The following is a 21,157-nucleotide window of genomic DNA, read 5'->3' as shown; positions in this document are numbered from 1 at the left end:
GTTTTGGGTATTACCCTCTTCAGGACTGTTTAAACAAGTGCAATGTGTGTAATTTCTGTCTGAAAAGACAGGTCCCTATGTGTTAATTCTTTTTATTTATTAATGGGATGAGGGTGTTGCTGGCTAGGCAGCATTAATTGCCCATCTCTAAATCCCCAGAGGGCAGTTCAGAGGGTCTGAAGTCACATGTAGACCAGACCAGGTAAGGATGGCAGTTTCCTTCCCTAAAGGACATTAGTGAACCAAATAGGTTTTTCCTCACAATCAACAATGGGTTCATGGTCATCAGTAAATTCTTAATTCCAGATATTTTAATTGAATTCATATTCCACCATCTGCCGTGGCGGGATTTGAACCCGGGTCCCCAGAAGGTTATCCGGGTCTCTGGATTAACAGTCCAGTGATAACATCACTAGGTAATCACCTCCCCCCTCATGTCTCATTTGTATTTGTACCTTCCAGCACACACAAGTGTGCTGCACAGAATATATACATTTACTGTGCCTGTTTTGACTCAACCAAATAGGTCTTAGCCATATACTGATTTATTCCTCAGGGTGTTGCCCTAATCAAATCCATGTCAACCTGCCTAGTATAAAACTTAAACAAAGCCTGGCAATTAACTGCCATTCACCATTAATTGGTGCATTCTTCATGGCAACTTTCTGCCAACCTGTTAGCATTCCGCCTCTCATGCAGCACAGTATTTTTATGAATTGCCCTGATAAGTGCAACACAAAAGTTTCAACTAAATGTGTCTTTTTTTTCAGAAATACTCGCATTTTGTGCAACCAGATGACTATAATAAGAATAGTTGGAAATTTGGGTTTAAATTAGTAACAACAAAATGGTGGATGATTGAGCAAAATTTTGAGTGTAACTTCCTAATTAGACTACCACAGGAAATTACAGCGACAATATTTTATAATGGAAAGGGATGTGGTGAATCCTTGTTTGCCGAGAGTGCACCCTGTAACACTATGAGAAATCGCAGACTAGGCACCTGCAATGTATTGAGATTTGGAGGTTCTTCTTATTTTAAAGTTTCTATGTTGCTGAGTTTACTTTGTTCAACTGTAGACTTGCAGATCTGATGCAGGAGCACCAGGAAGAACTGGCTACCATTGAGGCCATTGACTCAGGGGCTGTGTATACACTTGCTCTGAAGACGCATGTTGGAATGTCCATTCAAACATTCAGATACTTTGCAGGATGGTGTGATAAGATCCAGGTACAGAATGAGCACACACCTTCGATCTTCCATTTGCTTATTATAAAAAATGGAAACAGTGAATGCTAGTTCTTTGTTAATGCACATTAATACATAAAAGTTAGGAGCAGAGTATGCCTTCAACCTGTGAAGCCTATTCTGCTGTTTAATTTGGAAGATATAACCAATCTGATGTGGCTTCAAATCTGTATGCCCAGTTATCCCAATAATCTTTGACTCCTTTGTTAGTCAAAAATTCATCTATCTGGGCCTTAAAAAATGCAGTTATCCCATGTCTGCTGCTGTCTGTGGAAGGGAGTTTCAAAGACTTAACACCCTCTGAGAGAAAAAAAATTCTCAGCTCACTCTTAAATGGGAAAATCTTTATTTTTAATCTGTGTCCCCTAGTTCTAGTCTCTCCCACAAAGGAAAACATGCTTTCAGTGTCTGTCCTGTTTGGTCCCCATAGGACCTTGTATGTTTCAATAAGATCATCCTTCAAATCTCCAATGGATAGCTCAGCATGTCCAACCAACTGCTTTGAATACATTTATAACCCTTTTTTAATAATGAAACCAAAATCGTATGTACATTTACATTCTGTACAACTTGTAGCAAAACATGCCTACTTTTAAATTCTATTTGCAATAAATAAGAAAACTCCATATGTTCCCTAATCAGTTGCTGTACTCAAACTACTTGTGATTTATTTGTCAACACACTCAGATCCCTGTGTACCTTACAGTTCTGCAATCTCTCCATTGAAATGATATGCTGCTTTTCTATTTTTCCTGCCAAAGTGGATAACTTTACATTTTTCCACATTATACTCTATCTGCTAGAGTTTTCCCCACACGCTTAACCTACCTATAAACCTTTCCAGAGTCCTGGTGTCCACTTCATACATTACTTTCTTATCTATCTTTGTGTCATCATCAAACTTGGCAACCATCCATTCAGTCCTTTCATTCAAGTAATTTATATAGAATTGTAAATTGTTGCTGCGCAAGCATTGATCTCTGTATTACCCAACTTGTTACTTCCTGTCACCCCAAAAAAGACCCACTTATGCCTTTCCTCTGCTTTCTATTAGCTACCCTCCCTCTGTCCATACAAATATGTTACCCCTGTACTATGAGCTCTTATTTTGGGTAATAATCTTTGTTGTACCTTGTCAAATGCTTTTTGGGAATCTTAAGTACAGTACATTGCATGTTAATTCCTCCAGAAACTCTAACAAATTTGTCAAACATGATTTTCCTTTTACAAGACCACATTAATTCTGCCTGTTTGCATTAAGATTTTCTAAATGCCCTTTTATATCCTCCTTAATAGATTTCAGCATTTTCCTTATGATAGATGTCAGGCTAACTGGTTTACAGCTTCCTGCTTTTTGTATCTTTTCTTGACTACTGAATTACATGTGCTATTTTCAAATCTGATCGGACCCTTCCAGCAACCATTTCTTTTAACATTTTCAAATTTTCTTTATAACCAACATATTGGAAAAGCAATTTGTAAAAGATGGAATGGTTTAGACGCAAGCTGCGCAATCACATTTGGGGGATGGGGTATGGTAGGATGGACAGTGAGAGTTTCATGTTGGATAAGCACAGGAAGTCATTCATACAGGCAGTATAGTCGAAAGGATTGACACAGTTCCCTGCATCCGAGAGTGAGAGTCCAGAAGGCAGTGTTGCCTTTCCTCTTCCAGGGTTCTGGAACATCTCTCGGCTGGATGAACTCCATCAGGGCCAAAGAGCTTATTAGACTTTAGTTCTAACAATTTTTTCAGCAGTGATTTCCTATTGATTGTGATTGTTTTGAGTCCCTCACTCCCCTTCACATTCTGATTCACGGTTATTTCTAGACTGTTATTTATATACTCCACAATGAAGACAGATGCAAAATATGTTGAATTCATATGTCATTTCTTACATTTCCATGATTAATTCTAAGAGTCATATTCTAGAGGACCAGTGCTCACATAGCTTATTCTTTCCCTATTTAAATAAACCTAAGGAGACTCTGGCCATTTGTTCTTATGTTTTTAGCTTGCTTTCTCTAATACTTTACTTTATTTCTCCTTATTAATCTTTCAGCCACTTCTTCTGTTCTTTATATTGATATAGAAACTGTCAGATTTGTATATATATTTTTAATATCATTTGGTTCAAGTTTGGGTTTTGGCTTTGTGTTAGTGACATATTGGTTTTCTGTGGGTCTGAAGTTAATAGTTCACTTGTAAATATTTCTGTAGCCATGTGATTTCTTTGAAAAGTGTTTGTGAGAGCAACTTCGGCAGCACTGATGAGTTTTTATTTACTTTAACATATTAAACATAGAAACATAGATAGGAGCAGGAGGAGGCCATTTGGCCCTTTGAGCCTGCACTGCCATTCATCATGATCATGGCTGATCATCCAACAGCCTAATCCTGCTTTATGCCCATAACCTTTGATCCCATTTGCCCTGACTGCTATATCTGTCCGCCTCTTGAATACATTGTTTTTAGCAAGGTAAACTATTGTGCATTAAGGTCTATTAGAAATTGAGATTTAGGATTTTCTTAAGCTTAAGGGAAACATCCATAGCTTGGAGAAGGACATTTTCTTTCAGTTTTTCTTGTTTTAGCAATGAACTCCTTGGCTGGAAATGGTTGAAGAAAGCAGTGGCCCTGAGAAAGGGAGGATGTAGTAAAAATAAGTAACTTTTGAGTAAGGAGTTAGTGATAGTCCCCAGACCAAAATGCTGGGATAAAACTCTGAAGAGGTTACTTTAAGTTCAGGTGTATTATAGCTCCAGGAAGAAGCTATCAGCAATTTCAGTCTTGAAGTTAAAGCCATACTTGCCTCATAACTATTGAGATAGTAGGAACAGATTTTTTTTCGTCTCTGTTATAAATGTGAGAAAGGCGCGTGCTTTTGTATACTGTACAAAGTATGTTTATGATTGTAATTTATCAAGGAATGCTTTTACTGTGTGTTTAAAATTCTTTGTATTTATGTTTTAAGTTAAATAGTTTGGTTTATTGTATTTTGTCTTTTCTTTTGGTTAATAATCTTACATTTTATTGTTAAAACAAAATCTTCCCTGTATTTGGTCATGTCTCAGTGGGACCACTTTGTTAGGTTCCGGTGGTTTGGAGAAATGCTAATATAACACCCTTATTCAAAAAGGCGGGAGGCAGAAAATAGGAAGCTATAGACCAGTTTGTTTAACATCTGTGGTTAGGAAATCATTAGAATCTATAATTAAAGAAGCAATACCAGGACATTTGGAAGGTCAAAATGCATTCCATCAGTCAGTGTGGTTTTAAAAAAAGATGAATCATGTTTGACTAATTTGCGAGTGTTCTTCAAAAATTTAACAATCAAAGAGGATAATGGGGATTCTGTAGATGTAGTGTATCTGAATTTCCAAAAGGCATTTGATAAGGTATTGCTCAAAAGGTTACTGTAGAAGGTAAGATCATATGGGTTTAGGGTAATTTATTAGTTTGAATAAAGGATTAGCTAACCAACAGAAAGCAGAAAGGTGGGATAATTGGGTCTTTTTCTGTTTGGCAAGATGTAACTAGTGAGGTGCCACATGATTCGGTCCTCGCGCCTCAACTATTTACATTCTGTGTTAATGACTTGGATGAAGGGTTAGAAGGTACTATAACAAAATTTGCAGATGACACTACAATAGCTGGGGAAAGTAAGTTGCAATAAATAAATAAGAAATTTACAAATGGATATGGATAAAGTAGGTAAATAGGCCAATATGTAGCAATGGATGCGGATAAATATGAGGTTATCTATTTTGGTTTAAAAAATAGAAAGGCAACTTATTATCTCAATGGAGAGAAGCTTCAGAGTGCTTCAGTGCAGAGGGATCTGGGTGTTTTGTGCATGAATCACTGAAAACTAGTGTGCAGATATGGCAGGTAATAAGGAAGGCAATTGGAATTTTGGCATTTATTGCTAAAGGAATAGAGCATAAAAGTAGGAAAGTGTTGCAACTGTGCAAGGCATTAGTGAGATCGCACCTGGAGTATTGTATACAGTTTTTGATCCCTTACTTAAGTAAGGAATGTAGTTGCATTGGAGGCAGTTCAGAGAAAGGTTCACTAGATTGATTTGAGTGATGAGAGGTCTGATTTATGAAGATTGATTGAGCAGGCCTATACTTTCTGAGTTTAGAAGAATGAAAGGAGATTTATCAGAACAAGTCAACAACAGCAGTGAAAGCCAAAGAGAAATAGAGAGCAAAGCCCAATATAGAAACATAGAAACAGGAGGAATAGGCTATTCAGCCTTTTGAGTCTGTTTTGCCATCCATATACCTGCCTTTGGCCCATATCCCTTAATATTTTCGCTCAACAAACCTTTTCCTGTCTCCAATTTAAAACTAACAACTGATCCAGTATCCACTGCTATTTGTGGAAGAGAGTTCCAAACATCTACCATCCTTTGTGTGTGGAGGTACTTGTTAACATCGCTCATTAAGCCTGGGCTTGATTTTCAATCGAGATCCTCTAGTTCTAGAATCCCCACCCAGTGGAAATAGTTTACCTACTGTATCATTTCCTGTTAACATGTGGAAGATCAGAACACCCACTAACCTTCTATATTGTAGAGAAAGCAAGCCTAATTTGTATAATCTCCCCTCATAACTTAACACCTGAAGAACAGGTATTAGACTTGTAAACGTAAGTTGTTTTCCCTCCGGTCCCAGTATATCCTTCCCAGTGTGTGGTGCCCAGATCTGCTCACAGTGCTCCAAGTGGAGACTAACCAGGGTTTTGTATAGCCACAGCAAAACTTCTGCATTCTTGTACTCCAGTCCCCTAGATATAAAGGCCAGCATTCCATGAGCTTTCTTGATTATTTTCTGCACCAGTTTGTGCTGTTTTAAGGATCCTTGCACTTGAACCTCCAAATCTCTTTGGACATCCACTGTATTTAGCGTCATACCCTGTAGAAAGTACCTTTTATATAGAATACAAGGTGGGAAAGTGTGAGATCATGCACTTTGGTAGGAAGAATAGAGGCATAGACTATTTTCTAAATGGGGAGAAAATTCAGAAATCTGAAATGCAAAAGGACTTGGGAGTCCTAGTCCAGGATTATTTTAAGGTAAACTTGCAGGTTGTGTCAGTAGTTAGGAAGGCAAATACAATGTTGGCATTTATTTCGAGAGGACTAGAATATTCTTCTGAGGCTTAATAAGGCTCTAGCCAGACCACATTTAGCATATTGTGAGCAATTTTGGGCCCCATACCTCAGGAAGGATGTACTGGCCCTGGAGTGTGTTCAGAGGACGTTCACAAGAATGATCCCAGGAATGAAAGGCTTAACATATGAGGAACATTTGAGGACTCTGGTTCTATACTCGATGAAGTTTAGAAGGATGAGGGGGAATCTAATCAAACTTGCAGAATACTGAATGGCCTGGACAGAGTGGACATCGGGAAGATGTTTCCATTAGCAGGAGAGACTAGGACTCGCGCCTTAGAGTAAAGGGAAGACCCTTTAGAACGGAAATGAGGACAAACTTCTTCAGGCAGAGAGTGGGGAATCTAGGGAATTCATTGCCACAGAAGACTTTGGAGGCCAGGTCATTGAGTATATTTAAGACAGAGAGAGATAGGTTCTTGACATCAAGGGGATCAAAGGTTACGGGCAGAAAGCCTGGTCTCGAGGGCATTGACTATGAGGAAAAGTTAAAAAGAGTAGGATTGTTTTCACTGGAAAGATGGCGGCTGAGAGGAGACCTGATAGAGGTCTACAAAATTATGAGAGGCATAGATAGGATGGATAGTCAGAGGCTTTTTCTCAGGGTTGAAGTTTCAATTACAAGGGGGCACAGGTTTAAGGTCAGAGGGGGAACGTTTAAGGAAGATATGCGAGGGAAGTTTTTCACGCAGAGAGTGGTAGCAGCCTGGAATGCACTACCAGAAGAGGTGGTGGAAGTGGGCACATTGAAGACATTTAAGAGGCACCTAGATGGGTACATGAATAAGGAGGGAATAGAGGGATACAGATCAAAAAATGGCAGGTTTGTTTTTAGATTAATTAGGGTGTGATGATCGACACAGGCTTGGAGGGCTGAAGGGCCTGTTCCTGTGCTGTACTTTTTCATTTGTTCATTTGCTCAAAGCAGGAGAATAGCGTTGAGAAACTTACCAGCCTTGATTGAATGGCGGAGCAGAGTTGATGGGTCAAAGGGCCTTATTTCTGCTCCTGTGTCTTATGGTCTTTTCGGTCTGAAATGGATTACCTAACACTTGTTTACATTGTCTAGATGTTCCTAACCAGACTTTAACAATAACAGATTTTGGATACCAAGTTTATAACTTTAACAAAAATTAACGATTTATTGTTAATAACGTAACTTTAGCAGAACACAGATAAGCAACAAGGTAGAGCCATAGTCACAGTCATGGAGATCTACAGCACAGGTCAAAAATTGGCTCTCCCCTCCCCCTCCCACTGCCAGTTCCTTTCCAGCCCCAAGGTGATGACTGGAACTCTGGAACTGGGCAGACAATACAGTTTCCTAGTCTCTCACTCTCCGACGCAAGAAACATCAGTTTTTTTTAATTGGATCCATTGGCTCGTGGGCGATTTTTCCAAGAATACATGGTGTGTGTTTGAGCTCACAAGCAAAGAAACATTCCTGGTGGGGATGAATGTTTTTTTTTTTTTGGACATGGACCACTGTTCCAACCAGTGGTGGAAGTCTTAAAAACATAAAGGTGGATAAATCTCCAGGACCTGATGAAGTGTATCTCAGGATGTTGTGGAAAGTTAGGGAAGAAATTAAAGGGCCCCTAACAGAGATAATTGTGTCATCTACAGCCATGGGTGAGGTGCTGGAGGGCTGGAGGACTGAAGCGTGGCTAATGTGCCTTTATTTAAGCAAGGCTGTATGGAGAAGTCTGGGAACTATATACTGGTGAGTCTGACATCACTGGTGGATAAATTGTTGGAGGGGAGAGATTCTGATAGATAGGATTCACATGTATTTGGAGAGGCAAGGACTGATTAAGGATAGTCAGCATGGCTTTGTGAATGGGAAATCGTGTGTCACAAACTTGGTTGAATTTTATGAGTACATAACCAAAAAGATTGTTTGAGGGCAGAGTATAGACGTTGTCTATGTGGACTTTAGTAAAGCCTTTAACAGGGTTCTGCATGTTAGAATAATTAGTAAAGTTAGATCACATGGGATTCAGAGAGAGCTTGCCAATTGGATACTAAATTAGCTTGATGGTTGGAGACAGAGGGTGGTGGTGGAGGGTTTTTTTGGACTACAGGCCTGTGACCAGCAGTGTTCCACTGGGATTGATGCTGGGTCCACTTTTTTGTTTGTCATTTGTATAAATAATCTGGATGAGAATTTAGGAGGCATGGTTAGTGAGTTTGCGGATAACACCAAAATTGATAGCATAGTCGACAATGTTTATCTAAAGCTTATCTAAAATTACAAAGGGATCTTGATCATTTGGGCTGATGAGTAGCAGGGGGAGTTTAGATAAATGAGAGGTATTGTATTTTGGTAAAACAAATAAGGGAAGGACTTATATAGTTAATGATAGGGCCCTGGGTCATGTTGTCAAACAGTCCTAGGAGTTCAGGTACATAGTTCTTTGAAACTTGCGTCACATGTAGACAGCATGGTTAAGAAAGGTGTTTAGCACACTTGCCTTCATTGCTCAGACTGTTAAGAATAGGAGTTCGGATGTCATGTTGAGGTTGTACGGCACATTAGTGAAGCAACTTTTGGAGTACTGTATACAGTTCTAGTCACCCTGCTAGTAGGAAGGATATTATCAAATAGGGGAGGGTTCAGAAAGATTTACCAGAATGTTGCCGGAACTGTAGGGTTTGAGTTATAAGGAGGGGCTGGATAGGCTGGGACTTTTCTTGCTGGAGCGTAGGAGATGGGGGTGTGACCTTTATAGAAGTTTATAAAATCATGAGGGGGATAGATAAAGTGAATAGCAAAGGTCTTTTCCCAAGGGTAGGGGAGTTCAAACTAGAGGGCATATTGTTAAGGTGAGAGGAGAAAGATTCAAAAGGGACCTGAGGAGCGACTTTTTCACACGGGGTGTGGTTCGTATTTGGAATGAACTGCCAGAGGAAGTGGTAGATGCAGGTACAGTTACAACATCTGAAATCATTTAAATAGGTATGGGACTAGTTTACTTTGGGTAATTTGGTCAGCATGAACGAATTGGACCGAAGGATCTGTTTTCATGCTGTATGACTGTATGACTGTAGTCAGACTCTCTTGATCACACGTGGATTACCATTTCTCATTATGCAACAGTTCACTTCAAGAACTTAAAATCTATTTTAGTTTTTTTTTAGAAGTGTCCAGATGAAAATTTAATGTGTGATTTTTGATATCGTTTAGGGTTCTACAATCCCCATTAATCAAGCTCGTCCCAATCGTAATTTAACATATACAAAGAAGGAGCCACTCGGGTAAGATGGTGAATTCATTTGATGGTTATTTTGGCAGCCTGGAAATCTAATGTTGGAGTGAACAGTGGTTAATTTGAATGTGATGACTGATTATCGGTGTTTTCCAGAGTTTGTGCGATCATTATTCCCTGGAATTACCCACTCATGATGCTAGCATGGAAGAGTGCTGCTTGTCTGGCAGCAGGCAACACGTTAGTGCTGAAACCGGCACAGGTAACTCGGCACAAACTTGACTTGTTACTAATCTCCTTTTTGAGTGGTTTTGTCAGTAGTCACAATTTACTGTCCAGACTCCACTTTTTAATGATGTCTAATTAACAGTCAAACATCTGTAAATGGGAAAACCGATCAAATTTCACTCCTCCTAATAACTTGGCAACTACCCCTACCATCATGTGGGGAATTTAAGGAACCAGCAAGAATACTGAAAATGCTTGGCAGGGTGGAGTTTTAATTCCCTCTTTTTGTCATGTACATTTTCAGTTTTTCGGGGGAATCTGAAGTCATCAAAAACTCTGTCTTATTTCAAGTTCTGTTGTTCTGTCAGTGATCTTATTTTGGTTCCTCGTCAAACAACCTTAATTTTAAAACTCTGTTCCTTGTTTCAAATCCCACCATGACTTTGTCCTTCTCTATCTCTGTAATTTCCATCTCCACAATTCTGTGTGATACTATGATATTAATACTGGCATCTTATCGTTTCTCAATTATAATTGTTTCACTTTTGATAGCTATGCCTTAAAATGCCTAGACCCCAAGCTCTGAATTGCTCTTGCACATCACTGCCTCTCTACCCATTTTCATTCTTTAAGGCATTCCCTAAAAGCAACCTCTTTGACACAAGCTTTTACTCTTTGACTCAGGATCTACTTCTGCAGCTTGGTGTTTAATTTTGTTTTTATTTATTCCTGTGAAGCATTTTGGAAATGTTATTATATTAAAGCTGTTGTATACAAGCATATGAAAATGTACATACAAACTAAAAATAGGCCATTCAGACCCTCAAGCTTGCTCTGCTAATGGCTGATCTGATTATAACATCAAATCTGCATTTCTGCTTCCCCTGATAATTTTTCACCTCTGCCTTAAAAATACTCAAGGACCCTGCTTTCATCACCTTTTCAGGAAGTGTTCCAAAGATTCATGATGCTCTGAAAGGGAAAAAATGCCTAATCTCTGTTCTAAATGGGCAACCTCTGATTTTTAAAGTGTCCCATAGTTCTAGATTCCTCCAGAAGAGGAAATATCAACCCAGTAAAGACCCCTCAGGATCTTATGTTTCAATTAAATGGCATCTTACTCTCTTAAAATACGCAGAAAACAAGGCTAGCCTGTCTAACCTTTCCTCATAAGACATTGCTGTAATTCTAGAAATTAGTCTGGTAAACCTTATCTGAACTGCCTCTAACACATTTATGCCCTTCCTTAAATAAGGGGACCAATACTACGCACAGTATTCCAATATGGTCTCACCAGTGCCTGTTTGACTGAAGTATCACCTCTCTACTTTTGCATTAAATTCCACTTACGATAAATGTGAGCCTTCTATTAGTTTTCTTAATTACTTGCTGTATTAATTTCTTTTGAAATTCAAGTACTAGTATGCCCAGGATCCTCTGCAAATCAAAGCTCTGCAATAGCTCACCATTTAGAAAATATGCTTCTGTTTTATCCCTTCCTGCCAAAATGGACATTTTCCACATTATACTCCATTTGCCTGATTTTTTTTTTGTCCCACTCAATTAACATACCTTTTTTTTTGTAGGCTGTTTGCATCCTCTTCACAACTTACTTTTCTACCTATCTTTGTGTCATCAGGAAATTTGGCAAAATACCTTCATCCAAGTTATTTATATAAATTGCAAACTGATGAGCTTCCAGCACTGATCCTGTGGTTCACTACTTGTTACATCTTGCCAACCTAAAAAGATCCATTTACACGCACTTTCTTCTTCTTGTCAGCTATCCAATCTTCTTTCCATGTCAATATACCATCTTTTATGTCACGAACTTTAATTTTCCTCAATAGCCTTTGATGTGGGACCTTTTCATGTGTTTTCCGAAGATCCAGTTGCAGTGAAACACTGGTTTTTCTTCATCCACATCATGTTTTACTTCCTCCGAGAACTCCAACAGATGGTTAAATGTGATTTCCCTTCCACAAAACTGTATTGTTACTGCTTGGTTACTTCGAACGTATCCAAATGCCATGCTCTAACTTCTTTAATAATAACATTTTTCCTGTGATCGATGTTTATATAACTGGCCTGTGGTTTCCAGCTTTTTGTCCATCTCTCTTTTTGAATAGAGGTTATGCTCACCATCTTGCAATGTAATGTGACTGTCCCTGTATCAAGGAGGTTTTGAAAACTTACAACCAGCGCATCAGCTATCTCACTAACCATTTCCTTCACGACCCTAAGATAAAGTCCATCAGGACTTGAGCTCCTGCCAGGCTGTAGCTCCAAGAACTTATTCAGTATAAATTCAGTACTACTACTCTGGTGATTGTGATTCTCTGGTGATTTCCTTCCTCCCTTCTATTTCCTGATATATCGCTGCTTCTGGTATGTTATTTGTATCCCATGAAGACTGATGCAACATACCCATTCAATTCATCTGTCATTTCCCTATTTTCATTATTGGTACTCAAGACTTCCTTTCCAAAGGACCAATTCTCACAATACTAACTCCTTTTTAAAAACATTAAACTCTTACCTGTTTTTAATCTTGTAGCTAGTTTTCTCTTGTACTCCAAGTTTTCCCTCAATAATTTTTTCGTTACTTTTTGCTGTGATTTTATATTCTGTGCAATCTTCTAACGTGCCAGCTGTCTTTGCACAATTATATGCAACATTTTTATTTTGATTCTACCTTTAGAATTTCTGGTTAACCATGGATAGTGGGTCTGCCTCTTTGAATTTTTCCTACTCATTGGAATTTATGTATTGTGTGTATTCTGTACTATTCCCTTTAATGTCTGCCACAACAACGCTATCCTTTAATTTTGCCAGTTCACTTTAGCCAGCTCTGCTTTCATGCCCTCATGATTGGGTGGCACGGTGGCTCAGTGGTTCAGTTCTAGCCTTGGGCGACTTGCTGTGTGGAGTTTGCATGTTCTCCCTGCGTTTGTGTGGGTTTCCTCCGGGTTCTGTGGTTTCCTCCCATAGTCCAAATGTTAGGTGGATTAGCCATGCTAAATTGCCCATGGTGTCCAGGGATGTTTAGGTTAGGTGGATTATCCATGGAAAATGCAGGGATATGGTAGGTGGGTGAGTGTAGGTGGGGTGCTCTTTGGAGAGCTAGTGTGGACTTGTTGGGCTGAATGGCTTGTGTCCACACTGTAGGGATTCTATGATGGTGAACTGCCCTTATTTAAATTTTTAAAGTAGTAGTCTTAGACTCACTCCTCTCTCCCTTGAATGGAATATAAAATTCAATTATAATATATTCAATGAGACCATTAATTAATGCTGTTTTGTTGGACATTAAACAACTCTAACCAGATGTCCTAAGCCCTGATATCAACATAGCCCTCTGGACCCATGTGTTTGCTGAAGAGAACTATGCCGGTGCCCCTCATTATACTGTTACATATTGCCACTACATTCCTTCTTACTCCTATCTTGTATATCTTCCTGTACCATGGTGGCATGGTCAGTTAGTTCATCAACCCTACAGCCGTCACTGTATCCAGACAAGCTGAGATGAGTCATGCTGAAGAAAAGTAATTCTTCCTTAAGGAAATGTGTAATATTGGTGGGCTAAGCTCCTATCTTGAATAGAGCACTGCCTTTCTGGTGGGGTGTCAGCCATGCCTCAATTGGGAGCTCACACACCACCTAATCATAACGTTTTGGGTTCAAATCCCAGTCCAGGGCAGTATTGAGGGAGTAATGCATGGTCAGTGCTGACTTTTGAATAAAATGTTAAACTGAGGGCCATCTGCCTCCTCAGTGGATGTAAAAGATCTCGTGGAGACGAAGAGCAGTTGAGTTCTACTGATATCCTGGCCAATATGTATTAAAACATGGAAAATAATAAACATCCCAACAGCTACGCACTTTGCTAATTATTAATTTGTGTTTGTGGGAGCTCACTGTCTGCAGATTGGCTGCTGCATTCCTGCAATACAACAATGACTACATTTCAAGAAAGTAGTTCATTGGCTATAAAGTGATTTGAAATATCCAATGGTTGTGAAAAAACTTGTGTAAGTACAAGTCTGTCTGTCTTTATTTATTGCAACTGCACTGGACACAGTAAGTGATACCTGACTAAAATTGGTGATTATTGTAAATTAATCTTTCACACAGAAAGCTGTCTGAACAAGCAAAATAAATGGTTGGTTTGAACTTTGCAATTCCCCATCCTGACCACAAAGTAAAAACTTAACCCACACAAAGTGCTAAAAAGATAAAATGAAAGCAAAATATGTCACACATTCAGAGTTGCCTCTCACTCCAGTGCAATTTGTCTGCAGTCCAGCTGTCTCCCTTAGACTCCAGACTCTCGGTGAAGTAACAAAAGGGTTAGCGTGGCGTGTCGCCTGAAGCAGCCTGTTGCTGGGGAAATCCAAGAACAACTCCAGCTTCCAAACAAAAATGCAACTTCATTGTCAGCTGAACTCTTTTTCTCTGCAAATTGGAAACAACAAGGTTTATTCCATGTTTGTCTCAATGTAATTTCGATTGCACTAAATTTGACATAAATTTGGGTAATTGAGAAAACTAGAAGTAGCAAAATAAACTGTGAACTGGATTTGTGCTGAAAGTAAGTGTTTTGGGACACTCCTTAATGAATGTGCAATGATAGCTTGTCTACCGCACTAAGCTGTCATGGACCAGACCAGACTCCCTCAAAATATTTTAAGGTAGTCGAGACCCTAACTTTTTCTGATTTTAGAGGCAAATGTAAAGTGACTGTTCCCGATGCAATGTGACTGGTCAAACTACTCATCATAACCAGTAGAGTTAATAACTCTGGTAGATGTGATGTGGAGGTGCCGGTGTTGGACCGGAGTCAGAGGCTACACGACGCCAGATTATACTCCAACAGGTTTATTAGGAATCACAAGCTTTTGGAGTGCTGCTTCTTCGTCATTTCACCTGATGAAGGAGCAGTGTTTTGAAAGCTTGTGATTTCTAATAAATCAGTTGGACTATAACCTGGTGTCTTGTGACTTCTGACTCTAGTAGATGTGATTTACTTGAACTTTCAGAAGGCTTTCAATAAGGATCCACAAAGGGATTAGCATGTAAAATTAAAGCATGTGAGATTGGAGGTATTGTACTGACACAGATCAAGAACTAGTTGGCAGAGAGGACACAGAGGGTAGAAACAAACAGGCCTTTTTCCGAGTGGCAGGCAGTGACTCTTGAGATACTACAGTGATCAGTGCTTGGCCCCCTATTTATTAATAATCCAGTAACTTTAGCAGAGCAAAGTTAAACAATAAAGTAATCAAATTAATTTCTATGATTTTAAACCTAATTTCTTTGTCTCTAGCCCCCACTCACACATAGACAGACAGACATAGTTAAGGGATAAATTAAAGAAAAATAAAGGAAATGTAACTGACCAGTTCACTTAAGCTGTTTCCACAATCTATAATACCGCAGGCACATGGAATTGTATCTTGCTTGATTTCTGAAGGCACCGCTCATTGCAAATAGCTTCCCGTAGGCTGCAAAGAAATGTTCACCCATTCTATGATTCTACTCTCTGGACTTTCAATAAGTTGTTAATGGGAGCATAATCAGAGAGCAATCAGATCTCCTTCCTAGAGCTTTGGCAGCTACAATCTTTCTGCCTTAAACACAATTCAAAGCCAGTTCAAACTTTGGTTTCTTTTGTTCGACTAGCTGACACCGATATCCCTGTGAGGCCCCAGTTAGTATCCAACATCTGCCATCTGCTTGAGCATAATGTATCTCTGGAACCAAAACAACTTCAGTATTCTTGGAACAAGATTCAATGTGCAGTTAACTTCCAAACCTGGCCTTATAAACAAATATCAATTTGTTTGTTCTCCTTTTCTTTAAAACAAGCTGCTGCTCACAACTCAAAGGTTACCTTCAGCTGTCAGGTCACAGTTCACAGCTCCATCCAAAAATGATGGAAATAAAAAGACAGTGAAGTTTTTGTGAACCTTGGCAGTGAAAGGATTCAAGTACAGGAACAGAGATGCCTGGCTGCAATAATACAAGGCTGTGGTTAAACAAGACCTGGTGTTGATCGTGTGCAGTTTTGACTCCTTGTTTGAGGAAGGATTTTCTGGCTATGGATGGAGTGCAACCCAGGTTTATTGGAATGGTTCCTGTAATTGCATGCGAAGAGAGCCTGGATTGATTAGGACTATATTGCTGGATTTAGAAGAATGAGGGGTGATCTCATACAAATCTACAATACTCTAACAGGACTAGACACAATAATGCAGGAAAGATGTTCCCAATTACCAGGGAGTCCCGAACCAGAGATCAGAGTTTAAGGAATGGGGTAAACTATTTAGGACTGTGATAAGAAATTTTGTCACCCAAAGAATGGTGAGCTTATCTAATTCACAGCCACGGAAAGCAGTTGAGGCCAAAGCAATGGATCTTTTTAAAAGTTATTCGTGGTTCATAGGGATAAAGGGATCAAAGTGTATCTGGAGAAAGTGGGAACAGGGAACTGAGTTGGATAAAACACAGAACTGCGAATGCTGAAAACCTGAAACAAAAGCAGAAATTGCTGAAGGAGATCTGGCAGCAGCTGCGGAGACAAAACAGTTAACATTTCAAGTCCAGTGACCCTTCTTCAGAACTGATAGTAGCTAAGAAAATATGGTATATAAGCTGAAGACAGGGAGTTGGGATTGTGGAAAAGAAGTAAGTGAAAGCTGGAGATGTAGCACAGAGGCAGATAAAGACAGGTAGACGAAAGGATGGATAATGGTAGGTTAGGGAGACAGAAAAGCTGGTAATGGGGATCTTAAGTAGGTGAAAATGATTTGGCTGAAAGCAGCCCATGTCATGATAGGACCTGGTGTGACAGAGTGGGTAAAAGAAATAGAACAAGGCATTCAAGTCAAAAATGATTGAATTTGATATTGAGTGATATTGAACTTGAACAAGGTTCCCAAGGGGCAAATGAGATGCTGTTCTTCCAACTTGTGCTGAGCCTTGCTGGAAGAATGCTGCAGGCCTGAGACAGAAATGTTGGTGATGCAACAAGGTTGTGTGTTGAAGTGGCAGTACTGAGTTGAATGATCACGTTGAATGACCGAGCATGCTTGAAGGGCTGAATGGCGCATTGCTGCTCCTATTTTCTATGTATCTTATCACTTTGATAATGTAAAGAGTTGGCTGACCATTCACTGATGCTCACAATTTCTTCTCAGGAGCATTTGGCGATAGGCAACATATGCTGATCTAGACAGCATTTCCACAGCCCAAGAAAGAATAAAAAAGTTGAAGCCAGTATGAGTAGTTTTGTTTCAAAACACACATGGTCTCTTTATGTAATTAAATATGTGATTCTTAAACCCTTGTTTTTATCATTCTGTTCAGCAGGATGACCAACAAACACTACACAATTCACCTCTGAGTGTCATTTGAACCTATCTGCTGGGCTTTGGGAATTGAATGAAACACTAGTTTTATTCCTCACCCAGTTTTTGAATCAGTGGAGAATGATTGTAAAAGTCAACATTTCATTCAATATTTGGAATTCCATTTAGTGAGTTAGGGTACACTTGACCCCACATTCTCGTCTGGTGACTGTGTCTGGATTTTGTTCCATCCTAGGTGACTCCACTGACTGCACTGAAGTTTGCTGAATTGGCAGCACGAGCTGGAATACCAAAAGGAGTCATCAATATTCTTCCAGGATCAGGTGAACTGTCAAACCCCTCTTTCACTGAAATTGTTAAATATATTTTGAGGGTGACTAACTTTTTCTATATTTCAATGCAGTCTAAACAGTGAGGAGCTGCATCATTCTTCTTATGTGCATACCTCTCATACTTACTGTGCCGAGTGCAGAGCTCTGCAAGAGAGGAGATCCAGCTGGAATTAAGGTCTTTACCCAGGGGAAGGAAAATCAGATAGAAGTTTGTTAGTGGAAATGAGGCCACCAGGTGCATTAGCGCGAGGAGGGAGCAAGAAAACGGCAGAATGTGCTAGACAGAAAGTAGACTTAGAATGAAGCTTGCTGTGGAGAGGACCAATCCTGTAAGGGAAGCTGGTTTTGAATTCTGTTAGAACTGCTAACTACTGTGGTACTGTGATAATGAATCTGTCTCGGATTGTTTTTCATCACTGCAGTCAGTGCTGAGACCTGTCTAGTAATGGAAACCAAGTTGAAGCCTTTGCTTCCCTAATCCATTACCTCCTACTCTCACACTAGGCACCGTCAAGCTTCTCAATCAGTGCAGCCTGTATATTCCTGAACAAATGATCTACAGTGTAATCTACCCTGTGCTAGGTTTGTCCATTTTTAATTCTGTTCTGGGATGTGGATGTCATTGATGTTTATTAATATTCATTGTCCATTCCTAATTGCCCATGAGAAGATGGTAGTCTTTTTGAACCACAGGTACATCCACAATGCTGTTAGAGCGGGAGTTTAAGACTTTTGATCTCACAACAGTTGAGGATTGGAAGTGTATTTCTTAGTTTGCTGGGGGAATTCCTTGGAGTGGAAATTACAGCTAATTCCCAGCTAATTACAGCTAATCTATTACCCATGTTGTTTGAGTTGGTATATGTGACAAATATGTTTCATTCTAGCTAAGGAGCCTTGGTGAGTTACTGTAGTGCATCTTGTTGGTGGTGCACACTTGCTGCCACTGGTGGTGGAGGGAGTGAATGTTGAAGGTGGTAGATAGGGTGCCAATCGTTTGGGCTTTTTTTGAGCTGGATGGTATTGGGCTGCTTGGGTTTTTTTGGAATTGTATTTATTTAGTGAAATAGAGTATTCCAGCACACTCCTTGTACATGGTAGTTGATAGGCTGGTTTTAGGGAATCAGGACGAATGGCTAGTCCACTTCAGTTTCAAGATGATAATGCTATCCTGAGGATGTTGATAGTGGGAGATCTAGCAATGGAAATGCTGTTGAATATTAAATGGCGATGTGTAGTTTTTTAGTTGAAGATAATCATTGCCTAGCACATGACTTTTAATTGCCAATAATCAGTTCAAGCCTGGATATTGTCTAGGCCTTGTGGCAAGCATGCATGCATGGAATAATGCAGTATCAGAGGAGTTGCAAATGGTACTGAGTATTCCACATTCATCAGCAAACATGCCCACCTCTTTCTTCAAGTTGGAGGGGAGGTCATTGAAGAACTCCTGCAGAGATGTCCTGGGGCTGAATTTATTCATTTCCAATAACGACAACCATCCTCCTTTGTAGGATTCCAACTAGTCAAATGTTTTTCTGCTGTTTCCCATTGACTTTAGATTTACTAGGACTCCATGGTGCTACATTCACCTAAATGTTGCCTCGATGCCCAGGGCTGTCACTTTTACCTCACTTCAGCTCCATCCCAGTTTGGAACAAAGCCGTAAATCTGGTTAGAAGCTGGGCGGCCATGATAGATCCGAAACTGACCATTGTAGATATTATTGGAAAGTATTGCATGATAGTGCAGTGATAACCCCTTCTGTCACTTAGCTGAAGACTGATTACTGGGATACTGATTGGGCAGTAATTTGTGAATTGGATTATCCTTTTGTTTTGTGGACAAATCAGATCTGGGCAATTTTCAACAAATTTTGTGTTGTAGCTGCACCAAAACACAGCTTGACCCAAATCTTCAACACTGCAGCTGTGATATTATCAGGGCTAATAGACTTTGTTGTATCCACTTCTTTAGCTGTTTGGTTACGTGGAATGATTCATATTAGCTGAAAATTGTCCTCTGTGATTCTGGGGATCTTGCGGAGGCAAAAATAGGTCTTAATGCTTCAGACTGAAGGTGGTAGTAAATGCTACACCTTGTCTTTTGCACTACTCATTGTGGATGGGGATATTTGTGGAGCCAGCTCCTCTAGTTAGTTGTTTAATTGTCCACCAATATTGACAACTGGATTTGGCAGAGATGCAGAGTTTAATTTGTTCTTTTGGTTCTAGAATCGCCTAACGGTGTCACTTGCATGCTGCTTAGATTGCTTGGCATGCAACTAAGTCCTGCATTTTAGCTTCACCAGATTGATACCACATTTTAGGTATGCCCGGTGCTACTGCTGGTATGCCCTCTTGCACTCTTCATTGAACCAGGGTTAATTTCCTGGCTTGATGGTAATGCTTGGACGGGGGATATGCCGGGCAATGAGGTTACAGATTATGCTGGAGTAAATTCTGCTGCATTGCTGGCCATGGTGCCCCATGGATGCCCAGTTTGAGTTGCTAGTTCTGTTCAAAATTTGCCCCATTTAATACAGTGGTGTGCCACACAATATGATGGAAGGTTAAAGACTGTTTAATAATCAATTCTACAGTACTGTCATGGACAGTTGCATTTGGTGAGGACAAGATCAAATAGGTTTTTCCAGATGTTGGTTTCCTCAGCACCTTTATACCTCACCTGGACGATATATCGTTCAAGTCTCAGGCATCTCGAACAGTAGTGGTTCCGTCATTAAATCAGACCAAATCAAAGCAGGTGTAAGCAGTTGGCTGATCTGATTTGCGGTCATAAGTGCACTTTCCCGTCTGAATCCATAATTCCGGACATTCTTGTTGATGAAAATTCTGTCCAGTTCAGCCTTGAATTGGTCCAGCCCTGACTCCTTTCTTGGGGGAGAGAATTCCAAAGGCTAATTCCTTTTTTCTCCTAAACTCTATAGGCCCAACCTGCTGAACCTTTTTTCATAAGACAACCCCCCATCTCAGAAATCAGACGAGTGAACCTTCTCTAAACTTCTTCCAATTCAAGTTTGTTCCTCCTTAAGGAGACCAAAACTATACACAGTACTCTATATGATCTCGTTGCCCTGCACTGTTGTAGAAAGACTTCTCTAGTTTTATGCTCCATTCCCCTTGCAAAATAGGCCATTTTTCTTCTTAATTATCTGAGGTACCTGCATCCTAAAGTTTTGTAATTTGTGTAGGAGGACACTAAATCCCTCTGTACTGCAGCATTTTGCAGTCTCTGTCTCTTTTTAAATAATATTCTGCGATCCAATTCTTCTTGCAAAGTGGCTAGCCTTATATATTTCCACATTAGAGACATCCTGCCAATTTTTTGTCCATTCACTTAATGTGACTGCTCTCCCTTGCACAATCTTTGTATTCTCCTCACAGCTTGCTCTCCTTTCTATTGTCAGAAAATTTGGCTACAGTACAGTCAGTCCCTTCATCCAAGTCATTAATCTATACTGTAATAATAGGTCTCAGCATATACAATAGGGTTAGGGTTAGTTACACTAGTTATAATTTACCAACCTGAAAATTTATCTTGACGTTGTTTCCTATTGTTT

General features: G+C 39.7%; 1 protein-coding gene across 1 annotated transcript in view; it reads left to right on the top strand.

The window, feature by feature from the left end:
• Nucleotides 1-21,157, top strand: part of aldh1l2 (aldehyde dehydrogenase 1 family, member L2) — a 103,988-nt gene that overhangs the window by 63,223 nt on the left and 19,608 nt on the right. Inside the window, exons 13-16 of the mRNA XM_048610072.1 lie at nt 1,081-1,231; nt 9,620-9,690; nt 9,798-9,903; nt 17,478-17,565. Coding sequence (XP_048466029.1) covers nt 1,081-1,231; nt 9,620-9,690; nt 9,798-9,903; nt 17,478-17,565 — 416 coding nt within the window. The remainder of the gene's footprint in view (nt 1-1,080; nt 1,232-9,619; nt 9,691-9,797; nt 9,904-17,477; nt 17,566-21,157) is intronic.

Source organism: Rhincodon typus, chromosome 22, assembly GCF_021869965.1.
Source record: "Rhincodon typus isolate 14 chromosome 22, sRhiTyp1.1, whole genome shotgun sequence".
Classification (NCBI taxonomy): domain Eukaryota; kingdom Metazoa; phylum Chordata; class Chondrichthyes; order Orectolobiformes; family Rhincodontidae; genus Rhincodon; species Rhincodon typus.
This window is presented reverse-complemented; position numbering and strand designations above follow the sequence as displayed.